General features: G+C 42.5%; 1 protein-coding gene across 1 annotated transcript in view; it reads left to right on the forward strand.

Annotated features, from left to right (window-relative positions):
- The window catches only part of rab11fip3 (RAB11 family interacting protein 3 (class II)), a 104,165-nt gene extending 88,301 nt beyond the window's left edge, over window positions 1–15,864 (forward strand). Inside the window, exons 9-13 of the mRNA XM_084323982.1 lie at window positions 1,169–1,250; window positions 3,655–3,792; window positions 6,464–6,619; window positions 7,840–7,983; window positions 15,727–15,864. Of these exons, the coding sequence (XP_084180108.1) occupies window positions 1,169–1,250; window positions 3,655–3,792; window positions 6,464–6,619; window positions 7,840–7,983; window positions 15,727–15,840 (634 nt within the window). The 3' untranslated portion in view covers window positions 15,841–15,864. The remainder of the gene's footprint in view (window positions 1–1,168; window positions 1,251–3,654; window positions 3,793–6,463; window positions 6,620–7,839; window positions 7,984–15,726) is intronic.
- Window positions 15,865–16,144: the final 280 nt, after the last annotated feature.

Here is a 16,144-nt window from a genome sequence, read left to right on the forward strand (position 1 = left end):
TTTTCTAGTGCAATATATCGGTTAGTTTGTCACGTTGTGAAGTGAGAGTGGATGACCCTGATGAGCTGAAGTAGACGCATCACCATCATCTTAATTCATTCAGAGACAGAGACAGATGGTGGGAGTTAAAGTCCCTGAGCCTTCATACTGGCTCCTTACCGCCACCCCCTGTTCATCAGTGGTACTGAACCTTCACAATCTACAAGGCTGTTTTTTTCTCTGTAGAGTGGCGTTGGAATCTACAGGGTATCTGCTGCGGGGTATTAAAAGGTCTTCAAAAGTATTAAATTCATAATTCTCAACGTAAGGCTTTAAAAGGTATTAAAAAGTCTTGGATAGCACGGGTATTAGATCTTTGGGGGAGGGGGGGGGGGCAGCTCGGCTGTCGGGAGATTAAATAATATTAAATATATTAAATGTTTTGTATTCAAGTCGTTTTTTTTTTTTGGTGCGTCTGGTGAGAGCTTGTATGGAACGCACAAGATTTTAAATTGGTGCGCAAGTGCAGCCGTCAGTGTCGCTGTGTGTGTGTTTTTTTTCGTATGGTCGTGAAATTGGTATAAAATCTTGTGGTCTTCACATTTTTTTTTTATGTATCTTGTTGAAACCTGCAGATACCTGATCTAGTCAAGGGAATGTGAACGCAGCAGAAATGTTTTAGCTGATGTAGTTGTAATGTTATGTGTTTGTGTCTGTGTTTTAGCTGGTTGTAGTTGTAATGTTGTGTGTTTGTGTCTCACTGTTTTAGCTGGTTGTAGTTGTAATGTTGTGTGTTTGTGTCTCACTGTTTTAGCTGGTTGTAGTTGTAATGTTGTGTGTCAGTGTGTTAGCTGGTTGTAGTTGTAATGTTGTGTGTTTGTGTCTGTGTGTTAGCTGGTTGTAGTTGTAATGTTTTGTGTCTGTGTTTTAGCTGGTTGTAGTTGTAATGTTGTGTTTGTGTCTCAGTGTTTTAGCTGGTTGTAATGTTGTGTGTTTGTGTGTCAGTGTTTTAGCTGGTTGTAGTTGTAATGTTGTGTGTTTGTGTCTCAGTGTTTTAGCTGGTTGTAGTTGTAATGTTGTGTGTTTGTGTCTCAGTGTGTTAGCTGGTTGTAGTTGTAATGTTGTGTGTTTGTGTCTCAGTGTGTTAGCTGGTTGTAGTTGTAATGTTGTGTGTGTGTTTGTGTCCCAGACTGCAGCAGCTGGAGGAGGAGAGCGGTGAGCTGAGGTCGTGTGTTCCCTGCCTACGAGCCAACATCGAGAGGCTGGAGGAGGTGAGGCCTGCTCTCCTTCACACACACAGGGCAGTAGAGCCTGTTTTGGGGCTTCGAACTTTGTCAGGGTTTTTATATATATTATATATAAAATCTCCTCAAACTAAATCCTCAATTTGAATAAAGTGATTAATCTGATTAAAGAGTATTTATTTTTTATTAAATCAACTTTCTTTAATGAATATACAGTAACTCATCAGTTTCGTCAACATAAATAATCCAATAAGGGCAATGGAGCGCCGAGTGCCAAGCGGATGCAGATAGGCTACATCATTTATGATAAATGTTTTATTAAATTTTTTATGACGAGTAATAGTATAATACTATAATATTAGTGTAGCCTAATCTTTATCTGCAACTGTGACGAAAACCCCCATTGGTTTAAACAGAATGAATAGACTCATAACATTTCTTTTTTCTTTTTAATAAACAATTCGAATGTTGATTTAGAATTCGACCGTTTGGGCTCAGCCCTACGACAGGGCTGTTCTCCTTCACACACAGAGCAGTACAACAGGCTTGTTCTCCTTCACACACAGAGCAGTACAACATGTCTGTTCTCCTTCACACACAGAGCAGTACAACAGGCTTGTTCTCCTTCACACACAGAGCAGTACAACAGGGCTGTTCTCCTTCACACACAGAGCAGTACAACAGGCTTGTTCTCCTTCACACACAGAGCAGTACAACATGTCTGTTCTCCTTCACACACAGAGCAGTACAACAGGCTTGTTCTCCTTCACACACAGAGCAGTACAACAGGCTTGTTCTCCTTCACACACAGAGCAGTACAACAGGGCTGTTCTCCTTCACACACAGAGCAGTACCAATGGAGGCCAAGCAAGATGCCCACATTCATATAACTAGAGTTATGAAGTAATACTTTATTTAGAACAATAACAATAATCAAGAAATAACTTGCTGTGAAAGTAGCTGTGAAACGAGAAAACAGATATATATGATGCGTTTTATTGGAATACACTTATCATGTTGTCATTTTTCGCCTGATTATTGAATCTTCTAATGGAGTGCAATACCGGCTGGAAGGCGTAGGCGGCGGTATTTGCCCTTTTGCGAGCTCAGAGCCATTCCCAATGATAACATCAGGCTGGATGGATGAAAAATGAATGGATATAGCTGATAAAAGAAATAACGATTAAAAGTTAAAACCCGACTTTTCTCGTGACTGGTGCAGAATGAGATGAGATGCTGAAATAATTGACTCGTCTTGCTTTCGTTTGTTACAGTTTCTGTTCTGATCTAGTCAGCAGATACATTTTGCTTTCTAAAGATACTGGATGGACAGTATTGATTGTAAAATAATATATATTATTTTATATATTAACTTGATCGATGGAGAAGTGATTTTGTTGGAAGAAAAAACGAATGAAAATAATTGTATTGTAATAAGGGACAGGACCCGATAAGCCAATTGATTCTTGTTATTCCTTTTCGGACAAGAGTCTGTTTAGTTTATAATTACATTTCTCTATTATCTCGTCTTTTCCTGGGATTGCTAAGAATCACCAAAACTATACTCATATTCAAAACGGTATAAAACGAAAATGTACAGATGAAAAAACAATCTGTTTTGTGCATGTTGACTGGAAGCAATTCACTGACAATCGACGGGTGTATTAGACCCATAGCTATAATATAAGATATATTTTAACTTTTAAGCACTCGCAAATTTCGCAGTCTCCCCATTGATTAAAGCGATGGCGTTCTAGCGCCCCCTGGCGCTGATTGAGTTAATGAGAGTTATACTACATAACTATCGTTCTCTGACATTTCGCATCCTAGATATAATTAAACGCATTGCTTAGGAGGGGGACACACAAAATGCCTGCAGAGACTCATTGTGAATGACAAAAGGACATTCCATTTTTGCTTCCTGTCCTCCCGAGTCTCTCCATCCTCCTACATCCTGTTTCACCCCGTCATCGTCCCGTCCTTTCTCTCTCTTTCCTTTCTCCTCATTTCCATTCCTCTACTGTCTCTAACTCGCTCTCCTCCTCTTCCTCTAACTCGCTCCCCTCCTCCTCCTCCTCTAACTCGCTCCCCCCCTCCTCCTCTTCCTCTAACTCGCTCCCCCCCTCCTCCTCTAACTCGCTCCCCTCCTCCTCTTCCTCTAACTCGCTCCCCTCCTCCTCTAACTCGCTCCCCCCCTCCTCTTCCTCTAACTCGCTCCCCTCCTCCTCTAACTCGCTCCTCCTCTTCCTCTAACTCGCTCCCCTCCTCCTCCTCCTCCTCTAACTCGCTCCCCCCCTCCTCCTCTTCCTCTAACTCGCTCCCCTCCTCCTCCTCCTCTAACTCGCTCCCCCCCTCCTCCTCTTCCTCTAACTCGCTCCCCTCCTCCTCCTCCTCCTCCTCCTCATCTGGTCTCTTGGTCCCGCTCCTCCAGGAGAAGAGGAAGCTGCAGGACGAGTCGGAGGACATGACGGAGCGGCTGACCGAGGAGCTGGAGGCCCGCAGGAAGATGGCCGACAAGCTGAGCCACGAGCGCCACCAGAACCAGAAGGAGAAGGAGAGCACGCAGGAGGTGAGGCCTTAATAACACCAGAACCAGGAGGTGAGGCCTTCTGAACCAGAACCAGGAGGAGAGGCCTTCTGTCTCTGTACTGAATAACACCAGAACCAGGAGGAGAGGCCTTCTGTCTCTGTACTGAATAACACCAGAACCAGGAGGAGAGGCCTTCTGTCTCTGTACTGAATAACACCAGAACCAGGAGGAGAGGCCTTCTGTCTCTGTACTGAATAACACCAGAACCAGGAGGAGAGGCCTTCTGTCTCTGTACTGAATAAATAATCATCGCTTGATGAGATAAGATATTCCTTTATTGATCCCCTATATCTGAATATAACAATAAGAGAAAAATAAACGGTGTGAATAATATAATCAACTCTGAACATAAAAATATGAGAAAAATAAACGGTGTAACTGTAAACACAGGTGCAGTTGAGGGTCTGCATTCCCTATATCGGTTATATTATAATACGTTACAATAAATCTGAATGTATACTATGAGTAAAAAGTAAACGGTATACACAAGGTGCAGTATACACACAAAGTACCCTGTGTTGATTGATTGCATGACGGTTTTCTATCACTTTGATGCATCGTGACGTTACAGCTTTCTGGCTAACTGATGACTGCGGAGCTACAAAGCTGCTTTAGGTTTAGCCAACATGGTCTGTTCTGTTGAATGCACCACAGTGTATCAACCATTAAAATGATACCCAGCTGTAGCTTTTCCCGTTGTCCAGGCAACTGTAAACTTGGAAGATATGAGGCGGCTGGGCGGCGCAGCGGAGATTGCGCTCGTCACCAATGCAAGAGACTCCGGTCTCGAATCCGGGTGTCAGCATTGCCTCTGGCTTGGACCGGCCGTCATACTGGCTCAATTGGCAGAGTCAGCGGGTGGTAATCTGGACATTGTGGACAGCGACTCCTACAGGTCGGTTGGGGGACACCTGCACAGCAGAGACAGGAAGTGGCGGGGGGTAGTGTGAGCCTCCCACACGTTACACCTCGCCAATGAGAGTCCGCGCTGGCAGGTGAAAAGATGTGACAGGCTGCCTCCTCGTGTACCGGAGGGGACACGTGATGCAAGGCTTCTATCCTCCCTACAACCGACCAGTGGGGGGCATATGTGAGCAACGTTCAAGACAGGGGAGGGGAGAATTGGGATGAAAATAAGGAGAAAAAAGTGGATATAAAAAAAACTTGGAAGATATGGGCTACAGTCTAACAGAACGTTAAAAGATCAGTGCGTTTATTGGTTAGAAGTCCAACGATGATGGTTATCTCCAGAAGTTGTTTCCATTTAATCAAACGATGTGTGCCTTTTTGCTGCAAATACAAAAAAGCAATATTATATCTTATATAATGGTATATATCTTATATAATGTTATCTTGAGTGTTACTGCAGCAAGGTTTTTCATGCAGAGAAGATTTGAGGGCGGCCGCCTCCGGCCCAAAATGCTCAGTGTCGGCAAAAACTACAACGCTATATATATAATCATTAAACAACTCCACTGTTTCTTTTATTTTAATGACGTGCAGTGACTGTAGTCGTCCAGCGCAGCACTGCAGCTTCATCTGACTACGTTAGTCTGCAGCCCAAAGAAGAAGAAGTAGAAACGAGCTATGGATGGAGTTTCTTGTACCCTGGTTCACCCTGTGATTATATCACCACAGAGACATTCAGATAACCCTGAATCTAAACCCAGATTTGCATGGAGGCACGATGCTACCTCATACTATAGTCTACCCATATAACTCTGTATGATAGCATGTACAATAGTGCTGTATCTGGCAGAAGACTCCAAAGTCTCAGGTGCAGGACATCCCGTTTTAAAAACAGTACATATCCCGAGGCTGTCCGTCACCTGAACTCGAGTACAAATGTACAGGCACTTTGCACAACAAGGGCTAGCACCAGCCAACATGCACTTTAAGGCAATATGCACTTTAAACTGGAACACTGAGCAATTTATTTGAGGTACTGTAGCATTTTTTCTTTTTAATTGTTTGTGTAAAACTTTATTGTGGGGATTGTACTCTTGTGTTTTTATATTGTATTCTTGTGTTTTTTTATTGTACTCTTGTGTTTTTATATTGTATTCTTGTGTTTTTATATTGTATGTTTTTAACATTGTCTGTACTGTACGTGGCACCAAGACAAATCCCAATCAACAGTGTTGAAATGGCAATAAAGTTTCTATCTATCTATCTATCTGTATATACCGTATATATACATTTATAATTTATATATTTATATTTACCGTAATTTTCGCACTATAAGCCGCACCTGACTATAAGCCGCAGCAGCTAAATTGAATGATGTGTACATATATAAGCCGCACTGGACTATAAGCCGCAGGTGTTTTAATGTTTAATTACCATATGTAATTAGCATTGGGACACAATACTGTCGGACAAATAACAAGAATTAACTCATTTACAAGTATTTATACCTGTATCACTGTACATATTAATACTACAACTCTGTACATGCATCTGATTATTACCACTATTACTCAGTAGTACAAATTTATATATTATGTACCCAGTTTAATCACCTGTACATTGGTGATTACAATCACCTTTCGTTGTACTGTACTGTGTAATGACAATGAAATAAAAAGATAATAATAATACTAATTATAAAACAAAGATTATATAACATTTTTAAATGTTTGCTCCGCAGCTCATTGAGGACCTGAGGAAACAGCTGGAGCACCTTCAGCTGTACAAGCTGGAGGCGGAGGCCAAGAGGGGGCGCTCTCCCAGCGCAGGGCTGCAGGAGTACCAGACACGCACCCGGGAGGCGGAGCTGGAGCAGGAGATCAAGAGGCTGAAACAGGTGGGTTCCCTTCACTTCACTTCACTTCTCCACATCTTTGTTAGGTCCATGTAGATCATGTGTGGTGTTCTCTCAAACAACTATGATGAAGAAAATAAATAAATAGACATTACGCTTGGAACTAGGGATGGGCGAAACTCACAAAATGACCCCCCATGTTAACATATGATTTTGTTTTTACAAGCGAGCTGGCTGGCTGGCTGCTGTCATTGCTAACAGCTAACACTAGCGGACCAGGCTAGCACTAGCGGACCAGGCTAACACTAGCGGACCAGGCTAGCACTAGCGGACCAGGCTAACACTAGCGGACCAGGCTAACACTAGCGGACCAGGCTAACACTAGCGGACCAGGCTAACACTAGCGGACCAGGCTAGCGTATTTCCGGGAACAAAAGCATTAATTCTGAGCGTTACATCGCTGATGCTTGAAATGTGTGAGCTTAGTGAAACAACATGGCAAACGTGACCGGTGAAAACAAGGGGAAATATCTTTGAGACAAAATGATATTCGCATAAACAATTCCATTATTTTTAATAATATACTTCTAAAATCAATGCCCATCTCTACTGGGGATGAGTTAGTCGTGCCAGTCTCCACATTCGATTTTCATGACAGTCGAAAAATATCTATCAAATCATTTATTTATTTTTTAGGGGAGCAAACCATTCTTATTTCATTAATTTTTATATTTAGAAGTAGCCTAATTTTCATAGCCTAATTGATCTAAAAGATGCACATGCTACTGTTTCTGTTTGTTTGTTAAACCCGGTTGATGGGCCAATGCAATGCTGTTATTATAGGCTACGATGGTGAATGGTGTCATTTTGATTTATTTATTATTTATCAGCTGAGCCGATCAACGTTCTGAAGGATTATATCTGAAGTGCCTATTTATGTGCGATACCCTTTGATTTTAATGATCCATTCTATTAAAAAGAATAACTGAATTTAACCGAAACTGAACATTTTAACTGAATTTAAACTGAAACAGAAAATAACTTTCGTGTTTTTTTTATTTATTTTTTAATTGGGGGGAGGGTAGAATTTTTTTTTGAATATTCGGTCTTCAGAACAGTAGACTATTGGAAAATGATCTTGGTCCAGTCATGCACATCCCTAATCCCACCTTGGAACAGGAGGACTCGTCTAGATTCACACGGCGGCCGCGACGAAAGAGACCGTATCTGAGCGACCGTGTGATCTTTTCTTCCCGTTCTAGGACAACCGCAGCCTGAAGGAGCAGAACGACGAGCTGAACGGCCAGATCATCAACCTGAGCATCCAGGGAGCCAAGAGCCTGCTGTCCGCCTCCTCCTTCTCCGACTCCCTGGCTGCTGAGATCAGCTCCGTGTCTCGAGGAGAGGTCAGCCGCTCTCAGCACTACATCACAGGCATCACACCCACTTCAGCTTTACTGAGAGACACATTTGTTGACGTGCACATTAAGATTCAAGATTCAAGAGTTTTATTTGTCACATACATACCAGGGCATACAGTGAAATGCGGGTGGTCATGCCCGCTTCGATTGTGCAATAATACTAATAATAAAATTCGGTGCTGAAACTTGGGTGCTGCAGTATTGAGTGCATAGACATAAGACATATTAGTATAGTAGGATGAGTGCACGGTAGTATAGGACAGTAAGAAGGTTTGTGTTTTTTTTATTTATTAGAATTTTTCATTTCAGATATTGGTTGAAGAAGTGTGTTTTTAAACTATTTGTGTTTTTAAAATATTTAAAATGATTACGTGGACAGTAGTCAGTAGCACCTTGTGCAGTATAAACTAGGTGCAGTATACACTAGGTGCAGTATACACAAGGTGCAGTATAAACTAGGTGCAGTATACACTAGGTGCAGTATACACAAGGTGCAGTATACACTAGGTGCAGTATACACTAGGTGCTATACACTAGGTGCAGTATACACAAGGTGCAGTATACACTAGGTGCAGTATACACTAGGTGCAGTATACACTAGGTGCAGTATACACAAGGTGCAGTATACACTAGGTGCAGTATACACTAGGTGCAGTATACACAAGGTGCAGTATACACTAGGTGCAGTATAAACTAGGTGCAGTATACACAAGGTGCAGTATACACTAGGTGCAGTATACACAAGGTGCAGTATACACTAGGTGCAGTATACACTAGGTGCAGTATACACAAGGTGCAGTATACACTAGGTGCAGTATACACTAGGTGCAGTATACACTAGGTACAGTATACACTAGGTGTAGTATACACTAGGTGCAGTATACACAAGGCGCAGTATACACAAGGCGCAGTATACACTAGGTGCAGTATACACAAGGTGCAGTATACACTAGGTGCAGTATACACTAGGTGAAGTATACACTAGGTGCAGTATACACAAGGTGCAGTATACACTAGGTGCAGTCTACACTAGGTGCAGTATACACAAGGTGCAGTATACACTAGGTGCAGTATACACAAGGTACAGTATACACTAGGTGCAGTATACACAAGGTGCAGTATACACAAGGTGCAGTATACACTAGGTGCAGTATACACAAGGTACAGTATACACTAGGTACAGTATACACAAGGTGCAGTATTCACTAGGTGCAGTATACACAAGGTGCAGTATACACAAGGTGCAGTATACACAAGGTGCAGTATACACAAGGTGCAGTATACACATCAACACAGCAGTTGACCTGTACACTTACAGTACGTCAACATAGTTGCAGGGGGTAAATAAATAATCAAGTCAATAAGTGATGAAGGAACAAGCCGCAGTCTGGAGCCCGGTCACAGCTGGGCCCGTTGCTTAACGAATCTCGCTGCCTCCAGATAAAAAATCTCTCCTCAAAACAAGCGGCGTGTGCTTTAATCCGGCAGTAGCTCTTTGCAGACGGCAGTGATTTAAATAAGCGATGATGCCCTGTATCCTCTCTCCCTGCGCCGGGTGGATTTATCTCCTCAGACCGCAGCAGTTCTCTCTGCCTATTATTCACTTCCTGTTGAGCCGCTCGCCCAGCGAGGCCGTCGCGAGGATCCAGTCTGGGCTCCGTCTCGCTTCGGTCACACCGTCCGCCTGTTGTGCAGCATGGAAAGTGATCCCATTACTGGGCATTAGCTCTGTGGCTAGCTAGCAGGAACTGGGTATCTTCATTTTTATTATGAATATTTTATTATTTATGAATGTATTTTTCATTAATTTGTTTCGGGACCATGTAAGATGAGATAAGATATTCCTTTATTGATCCCCTTGGGGGAAATGTGGGCATCATAGCAGCATGGGGGAGGGGAGGTACAGGTATGGGCAGGGTAATAGTCGAAAGACATGCATATAGGCAATATAATTAAATCTGAATATAGAAAATGAGAAGAATAAACTGTGTAAACAGAGGTGCAGATGAGTGTACAATATTAAAACATAAATGTTGCCATTTTGATGCATTTGTACCAGTTCATCTGCAGTCTCTTGGCAGGTTACCGTCAACAATACACATCAACACGTACAGTAACGGACGGCACAGTGACTCAAATATATAATAGATAATGAAGGGTATACACATGCATGGGGATACAATACACCTGTCAATCACCCACATGTCAATCACTCCACCCTCTATTTCTAGACTAGTTGTTTAGTGGAGTGGATGTCATTTTTGATTAATTGTCGATAGCAAAAGGGAAGTCCACAGACCAGAAATATACCACGGGTGCAAAGATGTCCACAATATAATGAGAGAAAAGCTGCGTGCAACACCGCTCTGCAAACCATGACGTTATTAACAGTGAAACAAGTCCAAATCTCCCGTTTACAATAACCGGAATCACCCACATGTCAAGGATAAGCTCATATCCCGACCAATGCGACAATCCGATTACGACTGCTGGGATATTGAGGCACGTAATAAACGCCTGTTGGCTTTTTCCGGTTTCCGTTTCCATGGTAACGCTGTGTTCCGTGTACCCGGGTGGACGGTGATGATATGTGTGATCAGGACACGACTGCATATAAACTCCTCGTCCTATCGGAGACCTTGACCAGGACATTAGCTCAGTATCCAGAACGCCGTGTGCTTGAGTTATGAACCTTTACCGTCGTCACCAATGACAGCTACACTGTAATCTCTCTGCTGTGATTAGCATAGCTACAGTATGCTGTGACACCTACCCTGTAATTATAGTGATCATAATAATCATAACTACCCACCTCATACTATAGTCTACCCATATAACTCTGTATGATAGCATGTACAATAGTGCTGTATATATACTGTGTATATATATATATATAGTAGGGGTGTAACGGTACGTGTATTCGTCCCGCGACTTCACTGTACAGACATCACGGTTCGGTACATCCAGCCATACGACGAATACGTCTCATACGACACTAGGGGAAACTAGGGTTTCATATTTTACAAATTAATGCTCAATATCTTTACTTGACTTTACACTGGCTTACTTTGATCTTTAACGTTGAATATTAAGCTTGTATTGCCAAATTTAAATGATGAATAAATCGTTGAAGCTTGACGGAACAAATTAACACTGCACTGGGCTGTTTCTCCCCTCCCCTCCTCTCCCCTATAGGTGTCCCCGAAACAAAACCATGAATGAATGATATGTTTGTAGGGGTGTAACGATGCATCGAAATGCATCGATTCTAATGTGACGATTCAACTGCATCGATTTGAAAATGTTAGAATCGATTATAATAGAAATTAATCAAAATAAAAATTATTTATAATAATTTCTTTTTTTTTATGTTTTTAGCCACATTTGTGTATTCAAAAAAATTGTGGGGAATTAATCGAATCGAATCATGGTCAAATGAAGAGATTTCATGATGCATTGAATCGTAGCCTGAAGAATCGTAATCGAATTTAATCGTTGTGAGGTTGCGTCGTTACACCCCTATTTGTAACACATCAGGGCCATTACAATAGGCTGAAAATGTTCAGCCCAATAATGTTAACCAATGGAAAGACACACACACACCAATTTTCTCCCGCAGACTTTCTGTCGCAGCTGATGAGAAAAAATCTGAGCTCATCTGAGCTCCTCTCCAGTCAAGCTGCTGCGGTGTTTAAATCCAAAATATTGATAAATCCTCTACCATTGCTGTGTAACATGTCATCTATTCTCTAGAGCAGTGGTTCCCAACCTTTTTCCCCCCAGGGACCCCCAAACATCTCTGATGAAATTCGCGGACCCCCTCTTTTTTCATTTTAATAACAAACTGCTTATACACAGGCATATGCATCACAATTAGACCCACTATGCTTCTTTGACTTGTGCCTTCAATCAACAAATCTCATCTTGCACCATATGCATTTCAAAATGTTTGGCCAATATTCAAATGCTGTATTCATCCTCTCAAATCAGGCCCTAATGGTGAACGGTTTGCATTTATGGAACAAATCAATGCAACAAATTAAACTAAATATGAGACAGGAAATTCCAATCAGTAGCAGAGAGAATCTGTCCTAGCTGGGTTTAATACCTTTTTTTTGTCATTTTAATAACAAACTGCTTATACACAGGCATATGCATCATAATTAGACCCACTATGCTTCTTTGACTTGTGCCTTCAATCAACAAATCTAATCTTGCACCATATGTATTTCAAAATGTTGGCCAATATTCAAATCCTGTATTCATCCTCTCAAATCAGGCCCTAATGGAGAACGGTTTGCATTTATGTTGAATGAAGTAAGAATCCACTGCAGTAAAAATATCCTCACCTCGAGTGGTGGTAGTAAGGTTGACTGACATGAGAATGTCCTGCTTCAGATCCTCATTTTCAATATATTGCACATAAACGATGAGCACAGCCTCGTCTGCGACAGTTGTAGTTTCATCAAGTTGTATGGCAAATGGACCCTTTCTAAGCTTTTCTGACAGCTGCTGCTCGCAATCACTTGACATCTTATCAATTCGGTCTTTCACTACATTGTTCGAGAGTGGTACTGATTTTAGTTTATCCGCCACCTGTGGGCCGCACAGTTTCTAAACCATTTTGATGCAGGCTGGTTTGATGAGCTGCTCGCCAATATTGTGCGGTTTCTTTGCTTTTGCAATTAAAAGCGAACACTCAAAGGAGGCTTCGGTAGCCTTCTGTAAATCACTGCCACCCCTGCTCCACGCTACTCTAACATCAACAGGCTTGTTCGCCTTGAGAGACTGTTATTTCCTCCGAAAAAAGTCTGGATCCTTCCCAACGGTTTCTGGGTGCTTAGACGCCTGATGTCTCTTCAGCTTGCTGGGCTTCAGGCTCGAGTTTGCCAACTTTTCTCCACAAATCACACACTCAGGTCGTTTGTCTGGTCCCTCAGTGAAGCCCATGGTGATGTAATTTTCGCGATTGCTGTAGGTCCTAACTTTTTTTGCAGATGAGCTGCCGTCATCTCCTTTTCGTTTGTCACACATTTTCGCCTCTGGCGGCTGACTGCAGACGAGCCGAGAAAGTTAACTAGCGTGCTAGGCTAGCTACAGAAAGTGATAGTCAACTGATTCGCGTTTTAGCGGCTACCCGGTAGCCTACTGTTAACGTTCAAAAATCATGTCTAGATGTTTATTTATTTATCTTTATTTTTTATTGTAGTGGAGAGACTATTCATGCTTCTGATGATAATAAAAAATAAATATTTTTTTTTTATTTTTTTTTAAAGACCTCAAATCATCTGTGGTCTGGCGGACCCCCTGCGCCCCCTGGCGGACCCCCAGGGGGTCCGCGGACCCCAGGTTGGGAATCACTGCTCTAGAGCAGGGGTCAGCAACCTTTTTGACATGAAGTGCCAGTTTGAAATATAGTTGTAACTAGTGTGCCTTATCAACAATATTCCATGCATCGTAATATTTTTTTCTCATAATCAGGTATTTTTAATAATTTTTACATTATTACATCATTATTGTTATTGTTATTTTTTTTTTTTTTTTTTTTGATATTTTTTGCACAAATCTCTCCAATATTCAAAACATCTCTTTCCACATCATCATATGCAATTTCCAGGATTTGCCTTTTTCTTTTTTGTAAGAACATACAAAACATGTAAAGGACTCATACAAATACATTAACAACTGACATGGAAAATAAAAAAAGACTTACGAAAAAAGAAACATACTATACTATACATTATGCGTATACATCCCTGATATATATACTTTGCATGTTGACCGAACTACCTTCGAGCAGGTATGTGCTGCATCCTCTATCGGGATGCCACCCTTCTCCATATTGCATGTGAGAGAAAGCGCCCCAGACACATGCAGTTGTGCATGATAACATGCATGCATGCATGTCTCCAACACATGTATGTGGGTACGTGTATCACGTAAGCATGTGTACATGCCTCATATGTGTGTGTGTGCATCTTCCTGGTATGTGACTGTACTCCTATCTCTTGTGTGTGTCTCGTATCCATGTGTGCCTCTGCCCCCTATGTGAGTGTATATCTCAGACGTGTATATATATGTGCATCTCAGCTACATATGTGTGTGTCTCCTATATACATGTGTATCCCCCATATGTGTCAGTGAAAGCCTATACTTCAACTATGTGTATATGTAGGTGTGTGTATGCCTATTTCCTATAAGTGAGTGTGCGCATGTATGTGTACCCCTGACGTGTATAACTTATCCTTGTGTATATGAGTGTGTGTAAACCTATTATGTACACATGAATATGTGTATCCTAGATACTTGTATGCGGCTATACCTGCGCACATGTGAGTGTGATAGAGACAGTGACCGTTCCATAGATACACCATCCGGACATAAAATACATGTACATACATACACAATACATTATAAAGCACAAGTACCATCAGATCAGATCCCCTTTTTCATATTCATCCTTGACAACATTGTAATCCCACCTTAATCATTTGTCCCCAGACCGTTCAGTCAGGTGTAGAAAACTGTCCCATACCTCAGCGAAAATATCCTCTCTCCCTGCGACTCTATATGTTGTTATTGTTATTATTAACAATATTATTATGATGGTTGTATCAACCCTAAATCTGAGTTGGGGTGGGGGTGCAATGCAGACAAACAGTTTTGCTTTACTGAGCTCCGTTATCTGGGGGCTGTAGTTGGTCACTTTAAGCTGCACACCGGAGCATCTTTTAATCCAGCTGTTTGCTGTTCTCTGATATTTTCTGACATTTCGTTGATGCGTCGCTCGACACTTCAAGCTGACATGGGGATATCTTTTATCCTTGATTTGATTGTCTCTTTGTTTGGCAAGCCTTCAAACAAAACATCTGAGCTACAGAGAAAAGCCTCCTTGATATACTCGCCATCAGTGAATGGCTTTCCACATTTCGCAATGCAATGAGCAATGCGATAGCTTGCTTCAGTTGCGTGGTTTTTAGCAGTCGTGAACACTTTGAGGGTGCTGGCTTGCTTTCCATACCTGGCCACGGCACGTTTAATCTATTCTGCCTTATCCGCCTGATCTTTGAAACTTTTTTGATGCTTCGTCTCAAAATGGCGTTTCACACCTGACGTTCTGCAAACTACATTTTCTAAACATAAAGTACACACAGCACGGTCCTTCTGACACACAAACCCGTAGTCGTCTGTCCACGAGGGCTGGAATGCCCGAATTTCCTTTGCTTTAACTTTCTTAGCGGGGGTTGCCATCATGAAAGACGGCACATACAGAATGCAACCGCAGCACTGTGTGATTACCTGGGAACTGCGCGCGGCCGGCCTGCTGACAGCTGAGCAGCATAGCATCATAGGGGTGTGCAAAACAGTCGACTTACAAAAAAGAACCTGTGGGAGGATTTCAACAAGATAAATGCGACAACAGTGCAAAATATTTCACTATAATATTTCAAAGCAAAAAAATAAATTTATTTTTATTTTTTATTTTTTAATGCTGCCCCCTGTGCCAATGAAAATGCCCCTGCGTGCCTATGCAGGCACGCGTGCCTAGGGTTGCCTACCCCTGCTCTAGAGTCTTCTTTCTCTGCTTCCCATGAAGTTAAATCTACTCTAGAAGTGAAAGACTAGAAGTGTTTCTAGTTGATGGAGGCCATGTTGTAACCTCTCTCTCTCTCTGTGTTTCTAGTTGATGGAGGCCATGTTGTAACCTCTCTCTCTCTCTGTTTCTAGTTGATGGAGGCCGTTCACAAGCAAGAGGATATCAACTACAGACTCCAGGACTACATCGACAAAATCATCGTGGCCATCATGGAGTCGAACCCTTCCATCTTGGAGGTGAAGTAGACATCCTCCAGGCGGCCAGAGGGCCTCTCTCCAGGCAGCCAGAGGGCCTCTCTCCAGGCAGCCAGAGAGCCTCTCTCCAGGCAGCCAGAGGGCCTCTCTCCAGGCAGCCAGAGGGCCTCTCCAGGCAGCCAGAGGGCCTCTCTCCAGGCAGCCAGAGAGCCTCTCTCCAGGCAGCCAGAGGGCCTCTCTCCAGGCAGCCAGAGAGCCTCTCTCCAGGCAGCCAGAGGGCCTCTCTCCAGGCAGCCAGAGGGCCTCTCTCCAGGCAGCCAGAGGGCCTCTCTCCAGGCAGCCAGAGAGCCTCTCT

The sequence above is a fragment of the Notolepis coatsorum genome, assembly GCF_963971535.1.
Source record: "Notolepis coatsorum genome assembly, chromosome: 10".
Lineage (NCBI taxonomy): Eukaryota > Metazoa > Chordata > Actinopteri > Aulopiformes > Paralepididae > Notolepis > Notolepis coatsorum.